This window comes from Antrostomus carolinensis, unplaced genomic scaffold, assembly GCF_000700745.2.
Source record: "Antrostomus carolinensis isolate BGI_N321 unplaced genomic scaffold, ASM70074v2 scaffold18926, whole genome shotgun sequence".
Lineage (NCBI taxonomy): Eukaryota > Metazoa > Chordata > Aves > Caprimulgiformes > Caprimulgidae > Antrostomus > Antrostomus carolinensis.
The window spans coordinates 57,997-84,190 of record NW_010324157.1 but is presented as its reverse complement, the minus strand read 5'-3'; the positions used below and the strand labels follow the sequence as shown (position 1 = coordinate 84,190).

General features: G+C 33.0%; 1 protein-coding gene across 2 annotated transcripts in view; it reads right to left on the bottom strand.

Annotated features, from left to right (window-relative positions):
- The window catches only part of NOVA1 (NOVA alternative splicing regulator 1), a 37,406-nt gene extending 16,089 nt beyond the window's left edge, over positions 1–21,317 (bottom strand). The window contains exons 1-2 of one of the 2 annotated variants that reach the window (XM_010170841.2): positions 21,154–21,317; positions 10,692–10,763 (exon numbers count right to left, since the gene is read on the bottom strand). In XM_010170841.2, coding sequence (XP_010169143.2) covers positions 10,692–10,763; positions 21,154–21,234 — 153 coding nt within the window. In that variant the 5' untranslated portion in view covers positions 21,235–21,317. The remainder of the gene's footprint in view (positions 1–10,691; positions 10,764–21,153) is intronic. The other variant, XM_029085662.1, reaches the window with a different exon arrangement.
- Between the last annotated feature and the right edge of the window lie 4,877 nt (positions 21,318–26,194).

The window sequence follows — 26,194 nt, the reverse complement described above, 5'->3', positions numbered from 1 at the left end:
TCAAGTTAACTTATATGTATATGTTTAATTCATACATATATCTACTTTCTGGTTTCCCCATTTGTAATCTTGTAGTTACACATTTTTTAAGCAAGATAGCCAAAAGGAAATAGTAACTACTACTGAGAAGAGAAAAAGAAAGAGAAAGAATGCTGGAATAGGTGGAGGCAATGATAGGAATTAACAATTATTTGAGTAAACAGAAACAAAAATATTGATAGGTGCTAGCATACTACAATTCATTTTATTTTACTATTTCAAAAGTAAAAATAAGTTATATTTCACATACAAATATTCTTTTATTAATTTTGATATGACAAAATGCTCTTGGTTATGTTAAAAAGCACTAATTTTGTTGAGCCCTTTCATGGTCAAATTGAAAAGTTTATATTCTTTTCTTTCACTTTTATTGATTTATTTTTCTTACCATCAAAATAAAATCCAAATAGGGCAAAAAGAAAGCTTTCTGTATTAGTAGTGTAAATAGTAGCACAATTAGTAGTATAATAAAAATCTTGTATTTCACAAGCCATGTATTCAGTTAACTTCTTGTCACTGACATATATTTAAGTAATTCCATTTTTGTTTGAATAACAAGTACTGAATAATAGCACAGAGGCTATGGAATATAATTACATTTATGAAATAACTGCTGTAATAACATTTGTAGCTAATGTTTTGTAACTAGACTCCTTAATAAAAATAAACCTAGCAGAAAGGTATCTTTATATTAAAAAATATTTTTATAATTAAACATACACAAGTTATTGGCATTAGTAATTTCTAAATTAAATTCTTAAATTCAGATTTCAAAACATAACTTTCATCCCATCCAAGCTGTAATCTCTTCCTTTTATTACCCTCATTCATATGTGTTCCTACTAATGAAAGGTAAGCATAACTTATAATTTGCTTAGAAATTGCATGCAGTAAAGACAACCCTCAGTGTATACATATACATTGTGTACATCCAATTAGTCTTTACTGTAAATGTTCATGTAAAGTGTACTTTCGACATAATTGAAGCAGGCTTTTTATAAAGCAGAATGAGTCTTAAAGGCTCAAATACAAGTAAAGTATAACTTATGAAATGTCTAACAAAACTGTCTGCTACTTCCTTCTATTTCTAAATCTGAATGTGATAATACTGGTTCTAGACAACATTTACACAGTTGTTTTACTAAACATTTTAAATATAATATGAACAATAAATATAAAAGATCTGTTTATCTTTTAACTTTGATTTACTTTCTTCTGCAACACTCAATTATACATGAGCACTGGTCTGCAGATCTGGAGAAATTGTATTTTGCTTCAATAATCTTTTACTAAAGAATATCATTAGTCATAGTTTAATCTGTTTAATAAACCAATTTTACTCCATAAAGCAGTAACACTTTAAAAGTTTACATTGTGACTGCATTTCAGTATTTCATGGGTAGGGGGCAGCTGTTAGTTTATTATCTCAATTATTATAATTACTATTAAGATAATAAAGTGGATCAAAATTTTCTTACTGCATTTATGTTTTGGTTAAGTGAACAATAAAAAATAACCATAAAAAGCTGAGAAGAATGGAGATCATGTATTAGGTTACTAAAATTATGAAAGAAGAATTTACACTGCAGTAGAACTTCCAAACTGAAGGTTTTCAGAAAATTTAACGAAACAGAAATTTAGAAAATACTTTTCTAACCCCATCCAAACCATACGTGCCAAGTTCAAATGAATAATTTGTCATGTAGAAGTTTATTATTGCTGAATAACATGAGGGGGGGAGGCGGGAGAAGTCTAGACTCTAATCTCTAAGGCTGCATTTGCTGAGGTGTCATTTGAGGGAAAAGAGAAGGTCATACAGCCAACAGTCACTCTGTACCCCCAAATACTCTCCAAGGCTACAAACTGCAAAGATTCAAATGTAAATCACTGGGAGGTAACAGACCAGTGGACACAACCCTTGGGCATTTCTAAAGATGCTTATTAGAGTCTATGGTCATGATCCTCCCACTGATGCACTATTTGCAAACTATGCCTTTGAATAACTGTTATTATTTGTAGGAAGTCTAATTCATTTTCAGAAGGGAAAAAAACAAACAAACAAACCAACAACCAAACAAAAAAACCCCAAACCAACAAGTAAAAATAACTACAGGCACAAAACTAGGGGAAAATACTGCTTCTGAATAAGATACAGTTACACATTGTTTTTGACTGCAGGATAAAGGTATTGACTGACTGTCTTAAGCCTGCGATGCAACGCTATGGGCAAAGATCTCAACAAATGCACCTTATCTTTGGAAGAGGAAAAATCTCCCACCTCTTACTCCCTATAGTGTGATAAGTCAACCAGCTTCTTTCTATGATTTGTATACAAAGAACACTCCTTTTTCACTCAAATCAGACACCTACTTTAATTGGTGGGTTTGTCTCACATCTGTCTATGATTTATCACCACCTGATGAATTTTGAAAGCATGCAAAAGGCAGATGATGCATCTAGCATACAGCCTGCAAGAAAGTAAGTGTGTTGCTGCACTACTCCTACAAACAGCTTGAGAAAGTGATAATGTTTCCAATGGTATAAAGAAAATATTAACTAACACGTGTCCAAAGCAGGATCTCCTAGGGCTAAGTATGCCTCACTCAACTTAACTGTGACATGTCAGAAAAATATGGTATTGCCTTTTCTACCTTACAGTCTGTCCTGGTGTGACAATAAGCTCTGTAACCTCAATGTTTCTTTCCACATTCGCATACAATTCTTGGTCACAAAAATATATATATTATCTAAAATATATATGTATATATCATAAAAATTCTGAACTCCTAAGAGCTATTAAATTAAATGCTGAATAGTTGAAAACTTAAGAGTCTAACCTTTGTGTGACATACAGTACACAGCAGAAAAAAGCAACAGTCATCCAAATTTGCATTCTGGAAATTGCTCTGACACAGTTTTCTCTGGATTGTTCAAACAGCAAAGTCCACACCAAGTGACTCTTTGCCCATATACCCTAGAATATAATTGGCTTTTTCTCCCAATCCTAGTTCTGAATTAAACAGTATGTCACCAGACCTGAGTATTATGGACACAAAGTCAAAGACAATCTTGGTTAGACCACAGTTACACACTGCCAACTTTCACCCTAGGTTACATGGGTTGGAACTTGAACATGGAAATATCTGGCACTTTATAACATGCTACTTATTTTAATTTTGTATTGATAAAAGAAGTATGCTTAAAACAGTTGGAACAAAAAATGATAAAATTAAACATCCCTTTGTACAGGACATTTGAAGACCTTTACCATATTTTGACAGAGAGAAGAATGTGTATTTTCAAATTTTTATGGGTTTAATGATCCTTTTTCATAAGCAGATAGGACCCTTTCTTAGTACAAGGACATGGACAAATGCCAAAACTTACATATATCTACAAATATTCTTAAATGAAAGAACAAGATCTTCAATTACAGTGTGACTTTTTTTAGCACTTAAATAACTTGAGTAAGAAATCCCTGTGAGTCTAAAGAAAAAAATCATTCAATCCAAAAAGCATTATCTTTTTACACATTCATTCAAAAATATTTTAAAGTTAATAAACCCACACAAATCCTAAGTGTACAGGAAAGTGTAATGATAACTTTTCTCCCAAATCTCAGCATGTTCACAAAAGTAACACTGATTTAAAAATAAATTTGTGAGATCAAAAGCAGTCTTCATTAGCCACACTAATGTAAAATTTATACATTTTCTAAATAATTCTAGTATGTATCCAAAGTTCTACCTTTATTCACTTCCTTGAACACGTTTTAAAACTAATGACTAACCTAAGGATTAAAATCAATGATAGGCTAAGTCTTCATAAATGCACAAGAGCGACCATGTAATATCTTGTTAAAAGCTGTTTTCTTACAAGAAAAAAATAAATTCATCTGTCCCTTTGTTTTCTCATATTTTTGTCAAGATTTACTGTTACAAGCATTTCCTCCCCTTCCCTTACGGATTTTTATCTATGAGGGGCAAAATAACAAAAAAAAAATCTAACCCCCAGTCAGAGTTCAAAATAGCAGGAGAAACTGACATTTATCCATTTTAATAGAAAAAGGAATATGCTGAGAAAGTATATCTCTCTGAAAAGGGGATGGATGTAATAGGAAGCTAACTGATTCTAGTTCTTTTTAAGCATAAAATCAAGATACACAAACATGGAACCATGTTTTTACTTACAGGACCACAACTGGCAGATCATTCATGACATCCTATGAATGATATGCCAGCAGTATTCAGAGACTTAGCAGTGAGAAGCTACATCTTTCCCCAGGTCTCATGAATGCTCCTGTCATTTTCCCTAAATTTTTTTAGAAAGGAACAATAAACAGTGAACCTCATATGGTGGGAGAGAGAAGAAAGGAAACAAGTAAATCAATATAAAGGAATATGAACACAAATAATTACCTACATAGTTGTCCAAATGGGAAAAATTGAAACAGACAATAAAAAAGAGTATAAAAAACCCCCAAATCAAACTGATTTGCATGTAAGATTTTTTTTTTTAATTATTTAAAAATCTTTATATTATCTAAAATATATATATATTTTTAAGGAGACAATGCAAACAAAAGCACTGAGCTCAGATACTGCAAAATATTGGGAAAAAAAAAGTAGTCAAAGAATAAGAGAAATATAAAAAAAGTAATGTACTAACTTGAGAACCAGAAAAAAAAGTCTACAGTTGAGTCTATGGAGTACAGGTTAATTCTGCTTAGAGTTTAGCCATGAAATGAAGCATTTCAGCTGAACAGCAGCAGGAAAGGTTACCTCTGGAGCACTGGAACCTCTACTGGACTCCTCTCACTTGAACAGGGGAATAATTCTCCCTAGTCCTTTCTAGGTACGTTATCTCAAAACTTATTTATTAAACGCTGTCTGCAGTGTGCCATAGGTAACTTGTAAACAAAAAAGGAACTCTCTCTTCTTATTAACTTGAAAGAAGAAGGTCACTTTATAGAGATATGAATTTATAAATAATAAAATTATCTACAAATGTGAAATGTAAGGGTTTTCTCACACTAGAAAGAGAAGTGTTTTTTGTAACTAATGTAAGCACTTTCATTCAACCTTGTTACAATGCACAATGGTCAATGAAGAGTCAAAATTATTACTTGGTAAGTCTACGATAGCAATAGCAAGACCTAAACAGAAAAGAACTCTGAATGTGAAGCTGAATAACTATTAAAACTGAAGATAAAAGTCCTTGTTGAGACATAACCAAAAAGACATGGTACGTTGAGAAATTACACAAAGGATTTTTTTGCAGGCAGCAAAAGTATACCATAAATTTGGAGACCTTTAGAATTCAGTGTACTAAATTCTTTAGTGATGAGTCCATAAGAAACACTGTCTATTAGATGAAGTCTCTTTCAAACAGCGTATTACTTTTGTGCATGGAACTCAGATTTCATCTTCTGGATGTAAAAAAATTGTTGTATTTATTAACGAGCAATACGACAAGCTGAAAAAAGGTCAAATTGTTATCTCACAGAGAGCTACCATAGCAAATATTCTGAACAATCAAATTAAAGGAGTAACAGTTTTTTAAATTCTGCAGCACCTTTTATCACAAAGCTAAATAACTTTATATTGACTTTGCTTTTAATACATAGTACTGAGATTTGGAAAGATCAAGCAGCACATCCAGCATCAACCAATCTGTGACAGTCCTAAAAAGAAAACATATTTTCTCAATAGCACAGTAAGAAATGACACTAAAATTAGGGAATTAAAAATAGATTAATATTGCCCATTAAAATATCAGAGTCTTAAATAACCCTCACATCAAATTGTCAAAGACAAATAGAGATAGCAACTCAATGGCCTAGAATGGCTACCTAGTATCCTAGGACCATCATTAAAACTCACTATTGGTACTTTAAGATTAATACTGATAAAACCTTTATCATTTGAAGTTGGATTTTATATATATTTTAAAATTCTATGTCATAACAATAACAAAAGACTAAAGCAAAGCTTTCTTTTCTATTTCTTCTTCCACTTCCCACAACAAATTACATATTAAATGTGATATGACTTCATCAACCCTTTAAAAGCTGTTAGTTTGCTTTACAGACGGTCTCTATTTTCAGATTCTACCCCTCTATCAGGAATGAAAAAATTATACTTCTACAAGTCATTTTACAGGTAGGGATAGGACTGTTATTTAAAGTCAGAAAGGGGGAGACCATCTACATTAATCTTTACAATTTCAAGATACCAATTAATCCCCTAATCTTTAGTTATAGGTGCACTATCACATCCCATTGCAAGTTATAGATTTTGCATAAAATAAATAGATAATATAAGATAAAAGTGCAAAGTCCTAATACCAAGACTGTAACAGCTACATGCTTGTGCTGTACCTGCTGAGTACAGGCAGTACCAAGAAAACTATCTCAGTCTCATAATGTAAAAAAGTTGAAAAGTATTAGTTATTACAGATATTGCAGAAACCAGATGATGCATATATGCTCAAAAAACCTGTAAATCTTGAGGACTGAAGGGACAAATCCTACACCTATCTGCACTCCACAAAATTTCTATTATACTATACTAAGTGATAAAATAAGAGTTTGAGGTGCAACAACAAAGAGGCAAAATAGAAGGTAGGATTGTAAAAAATGCAAATACCATGAAAAAATAGTGCATTTAATAAAGCTTAACCCCATCTAAATTCTAAGGGAAGAAGAAAATACTCCTAACCATCAGTTTCCTGACTCCTAAGTGGGAATGTGTATTTTGGCCTTTTATTCTCTTACAGCCAGTAGTAAATGTCAGCAGTGGTATCGATCTCATGGAAAAAGGGAGAATTGGAGAAGGAAGCATGCAAGGATTTGCATCTGCATTTATAGGTGTACATCAAATAGACAACGAGAAATACAGATCTTAGGTATATATCACTCATGTTTCTCCCTCTAAAATAATAGCTATATCAGTAAAGTAGGCAGATAAGAAGAAAAAAATCTCAAACAAAATAAAAAATGTAAACAGTTTCATTATAGAAGTACTTGTTTATCTAAAGTCACTTAAATGTTAAAATAAGTATTAAAACTTTTACATTTACGAGGGACTACAGAGGAAAAGCAAGCATGTTTTAAATGATGTTTGTAGTGTTATTCATCACTTTTGAGATGAAATTCCCACTTGAAGCATACTCTGGAAATATAAAATTGATTTCCTCCTTCTGGTAAATAAAAGTAAAATGATATTCTGCTAGCTCCAAGAAACTGCTCTGCTGCAGTTTCACCACTGTAGCTATATGTCTGTCAGTTTTCTGTTATAAACAAAGCTGATAAAGTTCATGAGGGGGTAACACAGAAGCTCTAAGTCAAAAAGTCCAGAAAGACTGAGTTCTTTTCCGTGACAGCCAGACAGGAAGGGGGGAAACAAGAAGTTATTTGAAATGTCCCTAATTCTATTGCCTCTTTGGTTCTTTCTTCCTAGGGAAGTTAGCAGTGTATGAATTTTTAATGTGAACAAAGGCTCAAGGAAGTCCTACTGAAAAAACAAACAAGACATTTACAACAATAATATTGACAGATGTATATCTTCCTGGAACAAAGAACTAAAGAAAAAAAACACTTCCAATGCAGCGGCAATTCAGTTTAACACAACATATGACAGTTCTGAAGGAACTGTTTTCTTCCACTGCATAAATAGTTTTAGAGAATAACCCCTTCTTAAGAATCAAAAAATCAGTGGTTTCATGAACACTGGACTTTTCAAAAAAACCCAACGATTCAACAAAGGCAGAAACTGCCACAAAAAGGAGTTCTGATCTCATCTGAATGGAGGCAAAGTGAGTCATTAAAAGGAAGACATAATACAAGCCAGATTTCCTGCCCAGCTTCCTCTGACCTCTGTTGGCAGAGCTATTTTCCTCTTGCGGTAAGAAGTGTGCCTAGAAATTGTTCTGCCCACTGTGCAAGCTCTGTCAGGAGAATACAACTGACATGCCTGTATGGCAGGAAGGATCACATCAGGTATGCTCATCAACACACATGCTTGACCATACTTTAATTGAAATGGCTTATGGGGAGTCCTCCAACCCACTTTAAAAATCTCACTCCAACAGCACCCCAGCATTAAGTATTGCTTACACCTTGCTTGATCACCTGACTATTCTTTAATATAAAGTATCATCTTGTCACAATTAAAATATAGAAAACTGAATGATCTTAAGCCTGATACTATAAACTACTATATCTGCACAAGAGGGTGTGCTGTGAATTTCTCTCATACCTTAACACTAAATTTCCTGACTTCCACACAGTTAAATAAACTGTTTCCTGTTATCCTAATACAACCTCTTGTGAGAAAATACCTGAACGGTTATCTTTTACTGAGAATCATCTTACACAGCCAAATATCAAAACAAACATTTGTTGTTGTTCTCTAATACTTTCCTATTGGGTACTTACATGACTACTGACAGGTTTGATATTACTGTATTGGAACCTATTTTCGTGTGACAGCCGCAGTGCAGATATTTGCCGATACACTGGTGCTGAATGCTAATTGCTCCCACAGTCTGGGAACAATTGCCACCTACGTCACTTATCACTAGAATGAACAGAAAGGCCTTAACTGCCATATCATGTGCTTTGTGCTTCCTGATGGAATAGCTAGAAACCACTAGGAAATAATAGGAGGAATAAAATAGTGAAACCAGTAAGAATTTCAAGGGTTAATGATAAAAGCAATTTCAAAGTCACTTAAGGAACTCATTACTCTTCTTCATACATACAATTTTAATGCTGTTCAAAAAAGACCTTGATTATTTGTATGAAAACTGAATTGAACACAGGTTATGAATAAAATGCATTAAAAGATGTAATGTGGGATATAGGCAGGAAACAAAGCATACGTTTCTCTTAGTTTGTATATTCTGCTATATCACTTGACAATATTCTCATAGAACAACTTTCTGTAAAAATAAATATTTTCAGCTATTAAAGTTTATATGCTACACTGTAATTTTGATAATTAAAAATCCATAGAATAGATGTAAAGTAGGTACTTCTCTGATGCTAATTAAACAGCAGGCTCAAATAGTATTTCCTGTAAATAAAAGCATCTCTTCTTTTTTCTCCAAATAATGATCATCATGGTACACTCATAATTTAAAAAAGAAAGTGTGAAAGAAGAAACAGAAAAGAAAAATAATAAAAACACTTTTTAAGAAGATTTGTGCACTCAACATTTTCAACACCTTCTAATTAAAATACACAAAATACTAAAATTAAGATAGAGAGAATAAAGGCTGAATAGAGCGTCATAAAATATCCCTAGCTGTTGCCAAAGAATTATCTCTGTCATTTAATGATGATGAAGCCAAATAACGGTTGCTGGAATGGAAGCACGCTGATGAAGAAGGCTTTCAAATTGAAGTGAGGGATATCACAATTTATATTGTTCTTAGTAGTTCTTCTATCTGTACAATTTCTCTCAAATTTAATTACTTTCTGTATTAGATGTCCCTTTCAACAGATAGTTGTGTGTTGATCACAGATATTGCTTTAATATGCTTGTGTTCTGTTGTATGTTAAATTATTTGTTCATACAGCTAGCGACTTCTAAGCAGTTCACAAAATATCAGAGGATCAGTAATTAATAACAAGGTAAACTTCTAGGGGAAATTAGCTTGTTGTGAAGAAAATTTTTCTGGTATTCGGTCTAGTTTGTGCAAAATCTGATAGAAGCATTCAGCCAACTTAAATAAACAGATTGTGTGTTAAAAACTGTTAGCACATACTGAATACTTGCATTATTTGAAAAAAGTACATTAAGTTTAACAGTATATTAAAAAAAATGGATAAGGTTATTTATTAAGCATAAATCAATTCTAAAAGGCATGGTATGACATAACTTTAACTTACGTAGGGAAGGCAAAGAGATACACAGTATGATGATTTGTGGACATAATGAACTAAATGTATTTTTTTCCAGTTAAAAGAGAAATAGTGTAATTAAAGTACTAGAAGTATAGTTTATGCATTTAAAAATAAGACAAAAATTAATCTTACTCAGATGTATTTAGTATGTTTTTAGAGAGACTTAATTTTACTTCATTCTTCACCAATAAATCATCTTTTCAGATCTATTTTTTTATTATATACACTATTTAAATAATGTCCCTATATTACTGTCCACAAACACATTTAAAAATTCTTAAAGTAAATAAACAAAGAAGTCTGTTTGCCATTCCTAGGTTGATAGCCAGCTAATTAATAAGCATGGATTTAGGGGTAATTCCATTATATTGTATAAATGATCCAGGAAGTAAATACGTGTGTGCATATATACATAAACATACATATACCATGAGCTACTCTGTCTACAAACACACCAGCGTGTATCCTTGCTATTTATTAATCAAATTAAATTTTAAAAAGACTATTTTACAAGATACTTTGCTTTCATCAGAAATTTTTAAAAGACAACAACAAAAAAAAAAAAAAGAAGAAAAATGTTTTTCAGTCAATTTACCAATTTCTAACAAGGGTTAGATATCTATGGTTATGGGTGTATATATGTGAATGAACGAATAAATCCTTAACCCACCATATCTTTTTCTCCAGTTTGCAAGCTGTCACCCGTGAAAAGTATGGTGTAGATGGTAGGATGATACTGTACCTGATTGGCTCTGGAGGTGGTCATGGGATCAGATGGAGAGGACTTGGTGGTAGTTGGGGAAGATGGCAATGTCTGGGAACAAAGCAGTTCAGGAGCAAATCAACCTTTACAAGCCTTAGACTGAACAGTTAAAAAAATAAACCAACAAAAGTAACATAACTAGAAAATTAAAATAAATAAAAAATGCCTAAGACAAAAATCTTTCTCCTACTCATTGGAACTTAATGGAATTTAAAGTCAACTGGATAAATAATGCATGTAAATATGCATGCTTATGCATGTAAAAACAAATTCATGACTTGAAATCAAGATGGTGAACTCACATAAATACTCAAAAATATGCTGACCACATGAGGAATATATTCTTTTCTCTCTCTTCCTCTTGGGGATAATGAAGACTATAGTAAATGAAAATTCCAGCAAGTTCAATGAGCACCCTAGAAACAGTTATCAGTCTACAAACAAACAGGGCCAAATTCTGAAGGAAGTTAGAGACATTTACTTTGGCACCTTACAGTGCACCATTCTATAGCATGGACTATAGCCAGCAAACTGTTCTGTTTCTTACAATAATTTCACTGAAGCTACTGATTTTTTAGTGATAGACTAACTGCTAAAATATTCATTTATCTCTTATAATCAAGAGGCAGGTGAAAAAATGTAAACATCAATCTCATGATGGATGAACATGCAACTAATACCTTCACAACAAATTATGACAATATATTTATGATTAGCGTTAAAAATGTTCATTTAGTTGAGCAAAAGGTTAATAACTTATCAAGCCTGTGTTCAAAATAAACACAAAAAAGAATTAAGAGTCATATTTATTGATCATGTTTTCTAAATAATATACATACACTTAACATTAAATCTTGAACACATCAAAAAAAACACTGCTCTGTTTAGAATTTTTATGTACACATTTATCTCTTTAAAGAACTAGATCCTGACAGAATAACTCTTCTTTTCTTTTCTTTTTATAAATGTAGTGAAAATGTAAAATTCCAATTTTCAAAACACACATACAGTACTTATTCAAAGCATGTTTTTTGACATCTTTGTAATATATAAATAAGAAAATAACCAAAATTACACTACTTTTACTTTAAAAAATAAGATGTTAAAATGCTATACAATGTGATTTATCATATGATGATATAATCACTAACCAAAACTATTTAGAAATAAATGAAGCAAAACTTCACACTTTTAACAGTTCTGTTACTTACAATCATTGACAGTCCCTCATAAAATAGGTATACATACTTTTGCACTAAAACTCTTAATGCATATGAGAAAGCTGGGACACTGTGAATGCATAAAGGTGTGTATTAGCAAAATATGGGCTTGTACATATGCACACACAAATATTTTAGCTGTATGTTATGCAACATGAAGATCCATTTTTTCATAGTTGGTACATAAACAAGCAGCCAAAACAGGGAAAAAATATCTTAAGAAACAGACCCTTATTTTGTGTTTCATGTAATTCATGTTATAAATCAATTAAAAAAAACCCCAACATATACAGCTCAAGCATCAACTTTGACACTTTCAAGAGACTTAAGTAAAAAATACTACCATGTACAGGGCATTATAAAAAATACGTAGCTTCACAAAATGTTATTGGTTAGCAGATGCTATACATTGTGACAATCAAGACAATTATAAAGGATTCTCCCATGAGTTTCTGTACAGAACATGGGTACGTTTGCAAGGGGCTAGAATTATTTAGAAAAAGAAATGTCAGTTTCCACAAAAGTACGGGGCTAATCCTATTCAATTACAGAATTATACTTCTGATTTTAGTGGGATATTGCAGTATCTCATCTCATCTCTCTCACCAAAGTTCAAAATTGCAATGAACTGATTTTCATAATTTAAGCTTAAACTAATGGGAAAAAAAAAACCTCCAACCAAACAGAATGGAGGACTGTAACTTATGCCAATAGGTTTTCTTTATTATAGCTAACTCTCATCCTGAACAACAACAACAAAAAATTGTTACCGCTCCCCAGCAAAACTCTGAAAATATATTTTGACTAAAATATTTCAGACCTCTGATAGTTTGTGTGTTGTATATTATTTTTGTATGCTAGGCTAATTAATTAAAAAAAAAAAAGTTTCTTCTTCATAGGTGTTACTAACTAGTGGATTTATAAGAAAATATGTATAATACTTCACACTGAATAACGACCTAATCACTGATACCACAAGTAATTTAGGAAACTGGAAGCATCTCAGTTTTCAATTCATATCAATCTTCCTAAAGCACAGAAATGTATGGCTGTGGTGAAAAAAGAGTGACTGTTGAACTATAATATCTATCAAGTAGAAGCATTTCACTATTTCATTTTATCAAAAACTTGTTTAAAATACAATGGAAAAAAAGAGAAAAACATTTAAGAGCAAACCAACTGTATTAACAAACAAGAATCAAGTAGGGGCATACACATTTTTTCAAAATATACATACCAGCACCAAAATACCGAAAATAGCAATAAGGTTTTTTGTTTGTGTTTTTGATATTTTTTTTTTGTATATCAGGCTGCTTGTGTTTGAGACTTCATCTATCCTACTTTGTTTACTGACAGAACTGCTTTTATTTTCTTTTATATATAACTATACATATATATATATAAAAGTATATATCTATATATAAAAAGCCCTGACAATATTTTGTAAAAATTCATCCCTTTTCATGCTTCTGTATGATTCTAGATACACATTAATTTCTGTAGACACACCTATTTATTTCTTCAATATAAAAGTAATTTCTCAAAAATAAAGAAACACAGACATTTGGATTTTGTATTGAATTTCCACTGGCTGATAAGTAATTTATTGATACATTCTTAATTGCCTTGCAAGAACTTTTAGGCAAAATTACCTCTTAAAGAAGGTTGGACAGAGCTCAATAATTCTGATTTATTACACAGCATAGAATCTTTTTTTTAGAAATTGGCAAGTGTTTTGCATTAGGCAAGCACTTGAATTTAGTACTTATTAGGCTTCTGGGAATGAGATGTATAAAGTGATTAGAAATCATAAGATGAATTTACATTTCAGAGTTTCAATTTTTGACTGAAACATGCATACTATAATTGAAGCTTTCCGGAAATTGCAGGTTGACTGCTGGCAAGGTTATAGAAAAAGCTAGTCAGAATTTCTGCCACATACCACTTCTAAGACTCATGGGGGTTCTTTAAAATATATCTTGAATTGTAAAGTTCAAGCCATGGTGAAATTGGTCTTCTCTGTTTTCGCAAATATTATTTCCTTTCCTATTACTAATGAGACAATGAATGGAAGACTATCTTTACAGGTAAGAAAGTTTTTATTTTAAGCTTCTAGAACAGATGTTTAAGAAAACAGATTTTAAGGAATAAAAAAGGAGCTTAATTTTAGAAATAAAATTCTGTTTGAGTTGTAGCATTTTCTGCAAGCACAAGAAAATACTTCTGTTGCTCACAAGACTTGATTATACTGTGAGAGACTGCTCTCAGACTGCACAACATATTAAAGGGTGCAGAAAGATGGTCAAAGCATCACACTTCCATGCTTCATACTTTTGAGTAACAGGGTGAAGATACAGCTGTTATCACAGCAGTATAGAATACACAAACTCCATCTGCACAGTGTTCCAAAAGGTCTCTAAGCCTTCTTTCAATGACTTCACAAATTGCCTAATGCAGAGCTGTGTATAAATGACAAGAGTCACACCCTTATCTATAGGCTAAAAAAAAATTCAATATTTGCACCGTACATAATAAATATTGTACTGAGACAGTTAACTTAATCCTCAGTACCTATTGGTATATTTATATATAGAAGAGTAGAAAGAAAAGACAGAAAAAGAAATACCATTTGAAAACAGGGTTAGAGACATGAAAGCATAAAAAGAACAACATTTAAATGTGAAGATGAAACTGCATTTACAGCTTACCAATTTATAGTTTCTCACTACAGGGCTTGCCAAACAAAGGAAATCCTGGTAATCACATTACCCACATTAAATTAATATTAATACTAAGCTAATACTGACTCTCAGTCTTGCATATATTAATATTGGTGCTTTTAAATCATTGACATTAATGTGATGACAAAACTAATTTGCTTAAGCCAATATTTTAATGCATTTTAAGAAAAGGTGGTATCTTTTTTGAATTGTATTAAATAGTTGAAAACCTGCAACTAAAATGAGAAACAGAGCACTCCAAGGCCCCATTGTGCTGAACATCATAAAAAACGGACTTACTAGATTTTCAACAGTATCAGAGACGAGCCTTTCTAAAGAGACCACTTGCTTTGTTAAACTTATTGAGTCATCTTTTCATTTCCTGCAACTCCTTTAATCTGTAACTTTGGCTAATTATCATCTCAACGATGACTGTATAAATACATAAACACATTACAAAAATAAAATTTTGGAAAATAATCAAGGAATAATTTATTTACTATCTAGATTGTAAAAAGGCTACTCTGACGACAACAGTGATCTAATTTTACTTGCTACCTTTTCACTTGTGCAAAGAACAAAAAAAATACATTCCAATGATATTTCATCCTCTCTGCTTTTGGTTTTGCTTTTGTGTAAAACAATGCATAGGGCATAGGGCAATACAAAAAGACTAGGAAATCTAGCATATATAGATGGAATGCTTATTTATAAATGTTTACAGAGGTAATTTATCTGCATTTATGGACTCTTGGGGACTTGTCTTTGAGAAAGGAAAAAAGTGTGCTAAGTATGATGTAAAAGAAAGATTATCTTGTGTTCTGTCATGGGACAAGAAAGGGTAACGAGCTTAAAGAAAAACAGCAGGTGCCTTTTTGGATCATCAGAGCAACTCTGGATGGAGGGAATGATTTAGGATGAAGATTACAGTAAAAGGGACAAAGAAGAATCAGGACCTCTTCTTCCCTCAAAACTTGTCACAGTAACATAGAACTACTACAACATCAGGTGTTGTTACATGGAAATACTGGAAAACTCAATTTAAGTTTCTCAAACACAGGCATCAAAACACATAAGAAGACATGGGTCAAAGATCTGTGTCAAAAAAACCCAAGACCTAGAAGGAAAGAAAGCTCCACCTTTTGATTCTAGGCTACTTTGAGATTTGGGAAAATACCATCAAAACTACAAAGCCATCAGAAAGGCATGAGATAACTTCAGAATTTTCTTCAGAATCAGAACGCTGCTGAAAATTTCTGCAACGTTGAATGCTGCTGTTCATCCTCCAACAAAATCTTCTATTCACATTCCACTTTTGAAGCGTACACAATGAAGAGTTAATCAGCAGCTACAAAGTTAACTGTGTTCATAAAACACAGTTTTGCATACAAAATGAGATTATATCTAACACTGGTGAAATGAAACAGAAAACTAAAAGAGTGATCTGGCACCAGAATGAAGTTAAGATCACATGAAGAACAGAATATAGTATAGGTATTTTTACGGAATGATAAATTTTTGCTACAGAATCTAATGTATAGAACTGTCTCTCTAGTAAATAATGACTTTTTTTTTTTTTTGTCCTCAACTTGTAAACACACCTGTATATCTTATTATTCACTGCAGAATGGTAAGTGGTGTAATTCTTCATCTATGTTCAAAAGTGAGAAAAGTTTACGAGAAATTGTTGACTAGATCAAGAGACACAGTGATCTACAAAATTAATTATTATTTACCTCAAATTAAGAATGTAGAGTTATTTTCTCATATTCTAGAGTTTAGTAAGATTCATCTAGGTGACAGACTATTGCCTTAAATGGATGATAAAAAGAAGAAAGGTTCATCAGAAAGGAGAGGCATTTTAACAAACCAGTGTAGGTTTCTTAAGCAAGGAAGGACTTGAGGGTATTAGTGGATGAAAAACTGAGCTGGCAATGTGTGCTCACAGCCCAAAAAGCCAACTATATCCTGGGAAGCATCAAAAGTGTGTCTAGGCGGTCAAGAGGTGATTCTCCCTCACTACTCCACTCTGGTGAGACCCCATCTGGAATACGGTGTTCAGCTCTGGGGCCCCCAGCAGGTCCAGAGGAGGCCTCAAAGATGATCAGGAAGCACCTCTGCAACGAGGACAGGCTGAGAGAGTTGGGATTGTTTAGCCTAGAGGAGAGAAGGCTCCGGGAAGAACTTGTAGCAGCCTTACAGTACTTAAAGGGGGCCTACAGGAAAGATGAGGAGGGACCCTATCAGGGAGTGTTGTGATAGGACAAGGGGTAACAGTTTTAAGCTGGAAACGGGTAGACTTGGATCAGATATTAGGAAGAAATGCTTTACTGTGAGGGTGGTGAAATACTGAAACAGGCTGCCTAGAGTAGTTGTGAATTCCCCCTCCCTGGAAGTGTTTAAGGCCAGGCTGGATGAGGCTTTGAGCAACCTGATCTAGTGGAAGGTGTCCCTGCCCACGGCAGAAGGGTTGGAACTAAATGATCTTTGATGTCCATTCCAACCCAAACCATTTTATGTTTCTAAGAAGTCTATCAAATCTTTCCAGTCTGGAGAACTCATATCCTGTACTTACAAAAAACCCCCACAACCACGCCCCCTATCCCCTCTTCCCCCAAAAAAACCCCAAACCACCTCCATTTAAGCCAGTATTTTCAGATCTGTATTCTTAAAGTCAGATTCTATTTAAGCACTTCAATGTGAAACTTTTTTATTTAAAAATTATGAACATTTGAATTTTTTTTTTGTTGATCAGCATTTCTGAAGTAAAAGTAGTACAAAGCAGTAAAAGTAATCATTTACACTAGAAGAATGTGAATTTACAAATCTGACTTCAGACATTCAGTTTTGCAGATTTTTAAAACAATGTCTGGGACCATGATTAACGAACAGAAGTTAAAGACTCATGAGAGGTTATCTACTGAAAAAGCTGAAATGAAACTGGCTCCCATGAAAACCTTAATTGCAAGTTCTGTATCTGAAAGTTTTATTCTAGATTTTCAAGGAAGAAATTCTAAAACCTTTGTCCACACTTCAATAGTTAAACATTTCATAGAATCAAAGATTGATTCAGGTTGGAAGGGATCTCAGAAGGCCAAACAGTGCAAACTCCTGCTTAAAGCAGGATTAGCTAGAAGATCATACATTTTTCCTTCTATATAATGCAGTTCTGCAAAGGCCATCTCTGATTCCATGTGTTTCCTGGTCAGGCTACTACAACACCTGCTACCTGTAAAACAAGTGAAAGCTGGAATGAAAATTCAACTAGAATACAAAGAAGCTGCAATAGTTTCTGAAGATGGTGACGTGATAAGACCATACTATGCAGCCTTTCCATTGTTCATAGGAGCTGCTATTAAATTAGACATGAAATTTAAAGCTTTGTATGCTAATTGCAAAGCTGAAACAACTCAGGCTCCTGATCATTTTGTGAAAACTGTATTCTGTTCCCCTAGGTTACAATATGGTCCGAAAGAGTTGGTGTGACACTTCAATAATAAAGACAGGAAAGGGAGGTTAGATGCTTATAGCATTTTTTAGGAAGTAAAAGGGCACAGTTGGTTATTGTCCAATGAGACCTAGACATAGCAGATGGCTGACATCTATGAAGAGATTGTCTATGTTACGTAGAGATAAAAGATGCAAACATTTGTCAATTAAATACCTATCAGACCTGCCTGGAGGAGAGAACTACCTGGTATCTACTGATAAATCCATAGGATTAGGAGATGTGGAGAAGGCTCAAAAGGAACCAGACAGACTTGTTTGCAAATCTTCTGAAGCTGATAAAGACGAAGTTAGAGAGACCAGAATGTTTGGATAGTGACTTTGATTAAGGAGAAATGCCTGGACAGACAGCTTTTGTGTATACCATGCTTTTCCAGAGGACAGAAAATGCTGAAACTCAAGCAGTCAGCAAAGGGTTTACCTACCGTCTTTCTTCACTGAAACTGTAGCCAGAAGATACTTCCTTTCTTAGCTCTCTTCTGTGAGAAGAGTGTGGGAAAAGCAGCCCAGGAGAAACAAATGACAATAGAGAAATCAGAGCTGAATGCCCATATAGACATAGGTGGCACTGCAAGATTTCAACTACAGGTGTCTTCATTCCTGGGGAGAAAACTACCTTTGCTTTTTGGTAGAAACAGATAGAAAACCACCAAAAATATCTTCCAAGTTCCTAATGAAGGTAAAATTTCTTATTTTGAATCAACTCTCGATCTCAAATGCTAAGTCTACTTTCTTCAGTCTGTGATGTAACACTTTGGGTGACAAAGTTCTTGGGAAATACTCTAAAACAGGAAGAACCATGTAAAAGAAGAAATTGTAAATCATAAGGCTTATTTTTTCAAAATTACTTGTATTACACATCATCCTGATCATTTTAATGATCATTGTGACCTGTCTGCTATTAACAAATAAAAAAAAAAAAAAAAAGCAACACTGGATTTCTAGTTCATGATTACCTGTTACAAAATATTATTCTTTTAATTTCTTAAATAGAGGTATTATATCTTTCATTAAGATACAAGATATTCTGACATTGGAGGATAGATTACTTCACTGCAAACTCTAAGAGCTAAGCTAACAATTTCACTTCTTGGTAAAAATAATGGATTTTAGATTTATTGAGTCAATATTTATAGTATATGAATTTATCATGAATAGATGTTGCTTCATTAAAAGAGAAGTTAAACAATTTATTGTGGTCAAAACTGCTCAACTTATGCACATGCATATCTCCAAATATTTGCAGTCATATTATTATGCACCTGTATATACACAGGTAATATATTAAAATTTTAAGATGTAGAGTCAGTCACTAAATAACAGTCTTATAAGTTAAACATTGTTTTTAGTCTGTGTCTTAACTTCACTAACAGCAGCTCTGTTCACTAATCCATCCCTCCAAAATTTAACATTCCAAATATGGAACTATGTTTAAAAAAAAAACAAAAAACCAAAACAAAACCAAAAAACCAAAACCAAACAACCCCAAACCAACCAACCAAGTTGAAAAACAAACAAAAAAAATTGAATAAAAACCCTCAACAATTTTACAAATACAATTTCTGCATAAGTATTGTGGACAAGCTATATCAACTTCAGATGCAAGACAGGAAGTATTTAGGCATGTCACTAAATAGCTCTGTAATCTATTTTCTCAGGATCTTACTGACTTACCTAAAAATTAGCTTCATTTTATTGCAAAAGGGAAAACCACTTTTCATTGTAATAGAGAACACTCATTTCCCATTGGGCTAAGAAGTACTGGCATAAAATCTAACATTTTATGAGCAGAAAAGCCATTGAAAGTACAGATCTCTTCAGCTTTTTCTCTCCATCTCAGGCATAACAATTTTCATGTCTAAAAATTGAGAAACTAATCCTATAAACTGAGGCTTGTCTTTTTAGTATTTTCCTATAAATTATGCAGAGTATTTTTTATGTTAAAATATCACATATACAGAAAAAATAATATAGTAGTAAATATTAGAAATAATATACAATGGTTTATGCACAGTTTCATCCATCTAAAGCAGTCTGATCATTCCAAACTTATCCTGTTCAAACACATCTTCATATAAGCATTCTGTGTATGTCACTATATACAAAGTAAAGTAATTGCATACAGTTACCAAAGTATTTATAGAACACTGACTCTTGCTAGTGTAGGATTAAACAATCTTTTCCCATATAGGACAGGTGAGAAACTAAAATCTATCCTATATAGGATAGACAAGCTGAAATTTTAGTAATGTTCACTCATTTCTCTCAAACTTTTTCTTACTGAAGATAATGTAAAATAATTTTTAAATCCTGTATGACACATTTTCCACATTCTCCTTACAGGGCATTTTTTTTTTTTAAATTAAAATTATTCTGAAAAATGTAATGAACTAAAGAATACTAGACCAATAATACCTTGCAAATATATTTTGCATTGCCCATAGATTTTGAAAGACATCAGTGTAAAATGGGCAAAACTATGTCAAAAATAACATGAAATGAAATTGTAGAAAACATCACAAGTAAGTTATCTTTATATTTTCAAGTTCTTACAGGTAAGATTTGAAGTATCTAATATAGGGTCTAAAAAAACCAATTAACATTTTTGGGTTTATTTTCTAGATATAAAAGTAGGAAACATTCAGTTCATCTGTGTTTTTTAGTAACACTAAAGATTTACAAAAAGGTTCACCATTTAATATTAAAATTCAGCAATTTTTAACTAAAACTTAGAAGTGTATTATCACCTTATACAGTAAATAAAAGTTTATGAAAGACACATTATAGCATGGCATTGAAACTTAATAAAACACTGTCTAAAAAACTGCTGAGAAACGTGGAACATGTTAGTACAAGGAAAAAGAGGACCAGCAAATCACTAAAGGGTAAAATAACATTTTTTGAAAGAACATGTTATGTTGACCCCTTGCAGCCTTAAAGTTGTAAGACTTTCAAGGAGCTGCTGTGACTCTCTATTCCCAACCAAAAACTCACTTGTTTGATGCGATCGGGATTAACAGTGGTCTGAGGCTGTAGAATGCTGACAGGTTCTGTCTTGGCCACATTTTGAGGCATTTCTCGAATCTTCTCTGCAATGAAGCCATGTACTGCATTTAGTGCTTCAACTGTTCCCTGGATCAGACACACCCGCTCTGTAGTACCTGCAAATACCAAAAGTTGATCTGAATAAAGTAGATTCTTCAAGATCCTACAAACTGGTTTTGGTTATGGCACAAAAAGATGACACTCAAAAGTAACCCTACAAAACCAACTAGCAATACCTCCACAAACATACAAACAAAAGGAGAGATTTCCAAAAAATATACTGATTCTATGAAGATGTTTTAAACAATTCCTATTTGCGTAGATCCCACAAACATGTGACTTTCCAAGCCAATACACATAAGTTAGAAGAAGAAAAAAAAAACAACCAAAAACAACCAACAAAAGCAAATGAAGAAAGCCATTAGGTTTTGCTGGAAATATTAGCAATTATGGTAAGTGTGTGCAGAATATGTGTCTTCTAAATTATATGGCCTAGTTCTAGGTTATTCTAAAATATCACACAACTTTTAGGTAACACAAGGTTGAACATAATAGTCAGTATTATAGAGACACTTGGATTAAACTTTTGTAATAACACCTGAACTGCAAATACATTCACTTAGTGTAGACATTATTAGATCATTATTTAAAAAAGCTGCAAGTTGTAGCTGCAAGACAGTTCAACACCAACTGATCTCATATTTGAATATCCACTTTGTCTTTTATAACCTTACTACCATGCAACATCCCTGCCAATAACTGCAATTATTTACTGAATACGTGGAGTTTAATCTGTCTTTAATGTGATTGAGCAGCTGGAAATTATGAAAGCTTGTACCAAATAAGTAGTCAATACCCCACAAATTAAATTTCAAGAACTTCTGTTTAGAGTTATGCTATATTCTGTTCTTGCAGGATATCTAAACTCCACATATCTTCTAAGCATCCATGTTCTAAGGTCATGGAAAACCACTACACACTTGTCAAATAGGTCTGATAGGTGAAATACGTATTTATTCCATGTGTAAGAACACTAAGCCTTTGGTGGCAATAAAGCAGAGGAAGGGACACTTTCCCATCATGCTCATTTGTAACGATAGGCTTAATAAAAACAGTCCTTGAACATATTCCTCATTCCCAAACTCTGCTGCAAAGTATAATCTTCTGTTTCTTATCATTTCAATTTTGCCTGGTTTTCAGTTCTGTTTTGTTCTGTTCTGTATCATTTTCCTTAACTCTCCTCTCCAGCCTGAAGCACATTTTTTCTTGTATTGGCTGTCACACTCTCTCCCATATATCACCATTACTTACACTCACCTTTAATTTCAGTGACTCTTATAATGACTTGCCTACCCCTCTAGTGTGGAGAAAGACAGTCTGACATGCCATGTTTATCTCATCTTTTGTATACTACCTCACAGAATGTGCAATTCTATGCAGATTACCAACATATATCAAATAACCACCATATCTTCAGTTACAATTCTCTGGAAAGGCTTAGACAAAGCCTACACAGCCATATAACCCTTTTCCAAACTGAAATGGTGTATCAGTGTATTCCTGAAAACATTAATACTGCCACGCAAAGATATGCCAGATACATATCGCCATTCAGTGCCAGTCTGCATTTTGCTTCAAGATTACAGGGTAGGGACGTAAAATAACAAATTTGAGCCACAGAATTACCACAAAAAATAAATATATTTTTGTTATTGATGTATTCCTTGTAAATATTATTGAAATGATCACATGTGAATCTTTTCTAGATGAAAAATACATTCACTCTACCTACATAAATGAAAATTACAATGTAATGATGTGGTAATTACTAACAAGTTAGTAATGACTTCTGAAGTTTGCAAAATGTTAGTTGGCCTCATTACCATTGTACAATTTGCAAAGAATCACAGGCAATGCATAGCTTACAGAAATGTACCAGGGAGGTAAGTAACCTCCTCCCTAAAATTCCCTTCCTTATCAACTTTACCTCTGAAACTGATAACAGGGAATATTACTGATCTTAAAATATGCTCCTTACAACACTGCAACATAGTCTTTAATAGATAATAGTACAGTAACCTTAGTCATCTGCAAGAAAAAAAAAATGTTTTTTTATTAGTAAATGCTTCTTGTCTGCTTCTGTGGATGATCTCTAAAGATTAAATATTTCATCACCTAAAGATGAAACAGCACACTAAGAATCCTGCTGCTCATTAACTTAACATTCATGTACACTTAAAACCTTTCAAAGAAGAAACAGTATTAGACAATACTGAAATTAAACTTTGTGGAAGAAACTGACAGAAAGAAACATTTTTTTTTAATGTGTTGAAATATATTATTGAAAAATAATTAAAATGAGGATTAAAATATGTCAATCAGTATTTCAAAAGCTGTCGGGTTAATAATCTTTGAGTTAAAATTTAAAGTTAAAATGATTACATTCTTAGCAGCAAGTTATACAAGTATCACAGTCAAATAATATTTCTCGAGAGCGAGGTTTTTAGAACATTTGTGTGACCTGTTAGTGTAAATCAACTTCAAAATACAGCTTTTTTTTTCCCAAAACACTTAATCAAAAAAGAAAGTTTGACTGACATAAGTGGAAGTCACCACAGAAAATGAAACGCTTCCTAGATGAAGTTTTCTTAATGCTTCCCCCCCCACTTGGCTTCCTCCTGCTTTTGCAAACAACTCCTGTGGTTTCTGTGTAAAGCAATCCAGCCCTAAGAAAATGCTCTGGGGAGTCTTTACGCCACAGTATTAATTGTCTCCTAAACGATGAGATGTGATGTGGATTGATCAATGCAGCTAATGCAAGTGTTCTCTAGGTCAGCAGACAACACACTGAAACAAAACACAGATCCAGTTACGTCCAAGCTAGCAGAGCCTAATACAGAAAGCACTTAACAGGGACAACTACTGTCAAAACATCTGAAAGGAAAACAGTCAATACAAAGTAGGAATTTCATTAGGCTTGACATTAAGTGACTAAAGGATTTCTACAACCTGTATTATTTCAGAAAGTGCAATATAATAAAAATATGCTTTATGTCATACTACAGACCAAACACACTACATTTCACTCTATGTATAAACCAGGATGCAGCAAATGGAAATCACTGTTCCACGAAGAAATATAATTGTGCCAAAGCATATTTCATGTAGAATAAGATACAGTATTAAAGTGCATCACAACAGTAGCACATTTTCTTCAAGGGTTACGTCAACAACAACAAGTAAAAAAAAAGTGTGGAGAAATAGTATGCATGTACAGTTGGGAATTGCTTTAATCTTCTGAAGTGATGTTGTCGTATTCCTTCACACAACTCTAATAGCTTTTCACTCAGATAACGGAGTACAATAATTTACAAGAGTCACACAAAAGGAAAACTGCCAGCTGTATGACCAACCTGTATAACAAAAATAAGCCTATGAATCATGGAAGTTGGTGAAATTTCTGTCATTTTAAAAGCTTTTAGACTCCATTAGTGTCTGAAGAAAACTGTCAGATTATTTATCATTTTCAGTTGTTTAACAGTTGCATCCACTTCTTTTTTCACATTTCTGTGAACAAAAGCTCAGTCATCTACTTGCTTTCTTTTTATCATATGAGTTTCAAAATATCTATTTAAAATACAGATCTCTTCTTTGAAATAGCTGACTTATAAAGGCCTGATTGTTTTGTAATTTGGCTTTCTCTACTTTTTTATTGTGCAAACATAGCCAATATAAAATTATTCTATTTTTTTAAATTATTTGCAATTCCATTTGGAGTTAGGGTCACGTATGGTATGTTGCTTTTTATACATGAAGAGATAAAACATACATAAGAGAAGAATAATTCTGCCACAGAAAATGACTAAATGCAGAATGCACCATCAACAGCATGTATTTAGGCAGTGGTTTTCCTAATCTGCAATCACATGCAAACTTCTGTCATGGACTTTACTATTACTGAACATACATAATTTTTTTTTTCTGTTTTTTTTTTTTTTTTGGAATGTACAGAGATGATAATCACCATAAGTTTTTTTTCTCTGAGAAGGCTGATACAGCTTTTAAAACACCCATTAGAATATATGTTAGAAGATGCAGCAGAATAAAAGATGCTGATGCTTTCAATGTTTTTATTTCTATACTTAACAGGCATACATACATCTATCTATGGTTACCAGTAAACTTTTAAATGTTTGCTTAAAGACTCTGATTCAAAGTGTAAGAGTTCTATGGTATTCACAGAAACAGTCTCTAAAAGTTAAATGTGCCTCTATTTTATGAACCTTAGTTTTGGGGAACACACTGTACCTTTCAGAAAGGACTGTCTGGCATTTATATGACTATATATGCTTTTCATTGGGCTTTTCCATCAATCTTAAAGAGCACTTGAAAGCCTAAAAGCACAATGCATTATCAGTACAGGGTAATCCCAACACAACCACTAATTAAATCTCCTTATATTTTTCCAGTGTGCCATGCCAATTTCTCTGGCAGTGAAAGGGAAAACCCAACAGAGGAGCCAAGGCTAAAACCTTAACTAAATGACAGGCTGCACTACAGTCTCTCACCAGCTGATTTACATTCAGCTTTTCATTTGACAGCTCACAGTACAGCAGTCTACTAACCCTAATGTCCTGTTTTCGTGACCCATGATCAAATGGCCTGTAGAGCAGGATTCTATATAACAGCACTACTGACTGCTTCAGCCTAAATCTGATCTTGCAAAAGCTCTTGGTAAAATAGGACTGTGCTTTGACACCATTCTCAAGAAACGTAAAAATTGTCAATAACACGCTTAATATGAAAATCAAATAAACTCTTCCTTGCATATAACATTTTCTCTCTACACTTGCATAAAACCTCAGCAAATGAAAGTCAGACAATAAAGATGTGTTTTATTCAAATGCATTAGCAGTATTTCACAATATCTTAAACATATATGAAAAACCTTTGTCATATAAATGACAAAATGTGCACAACCTTAACTGCA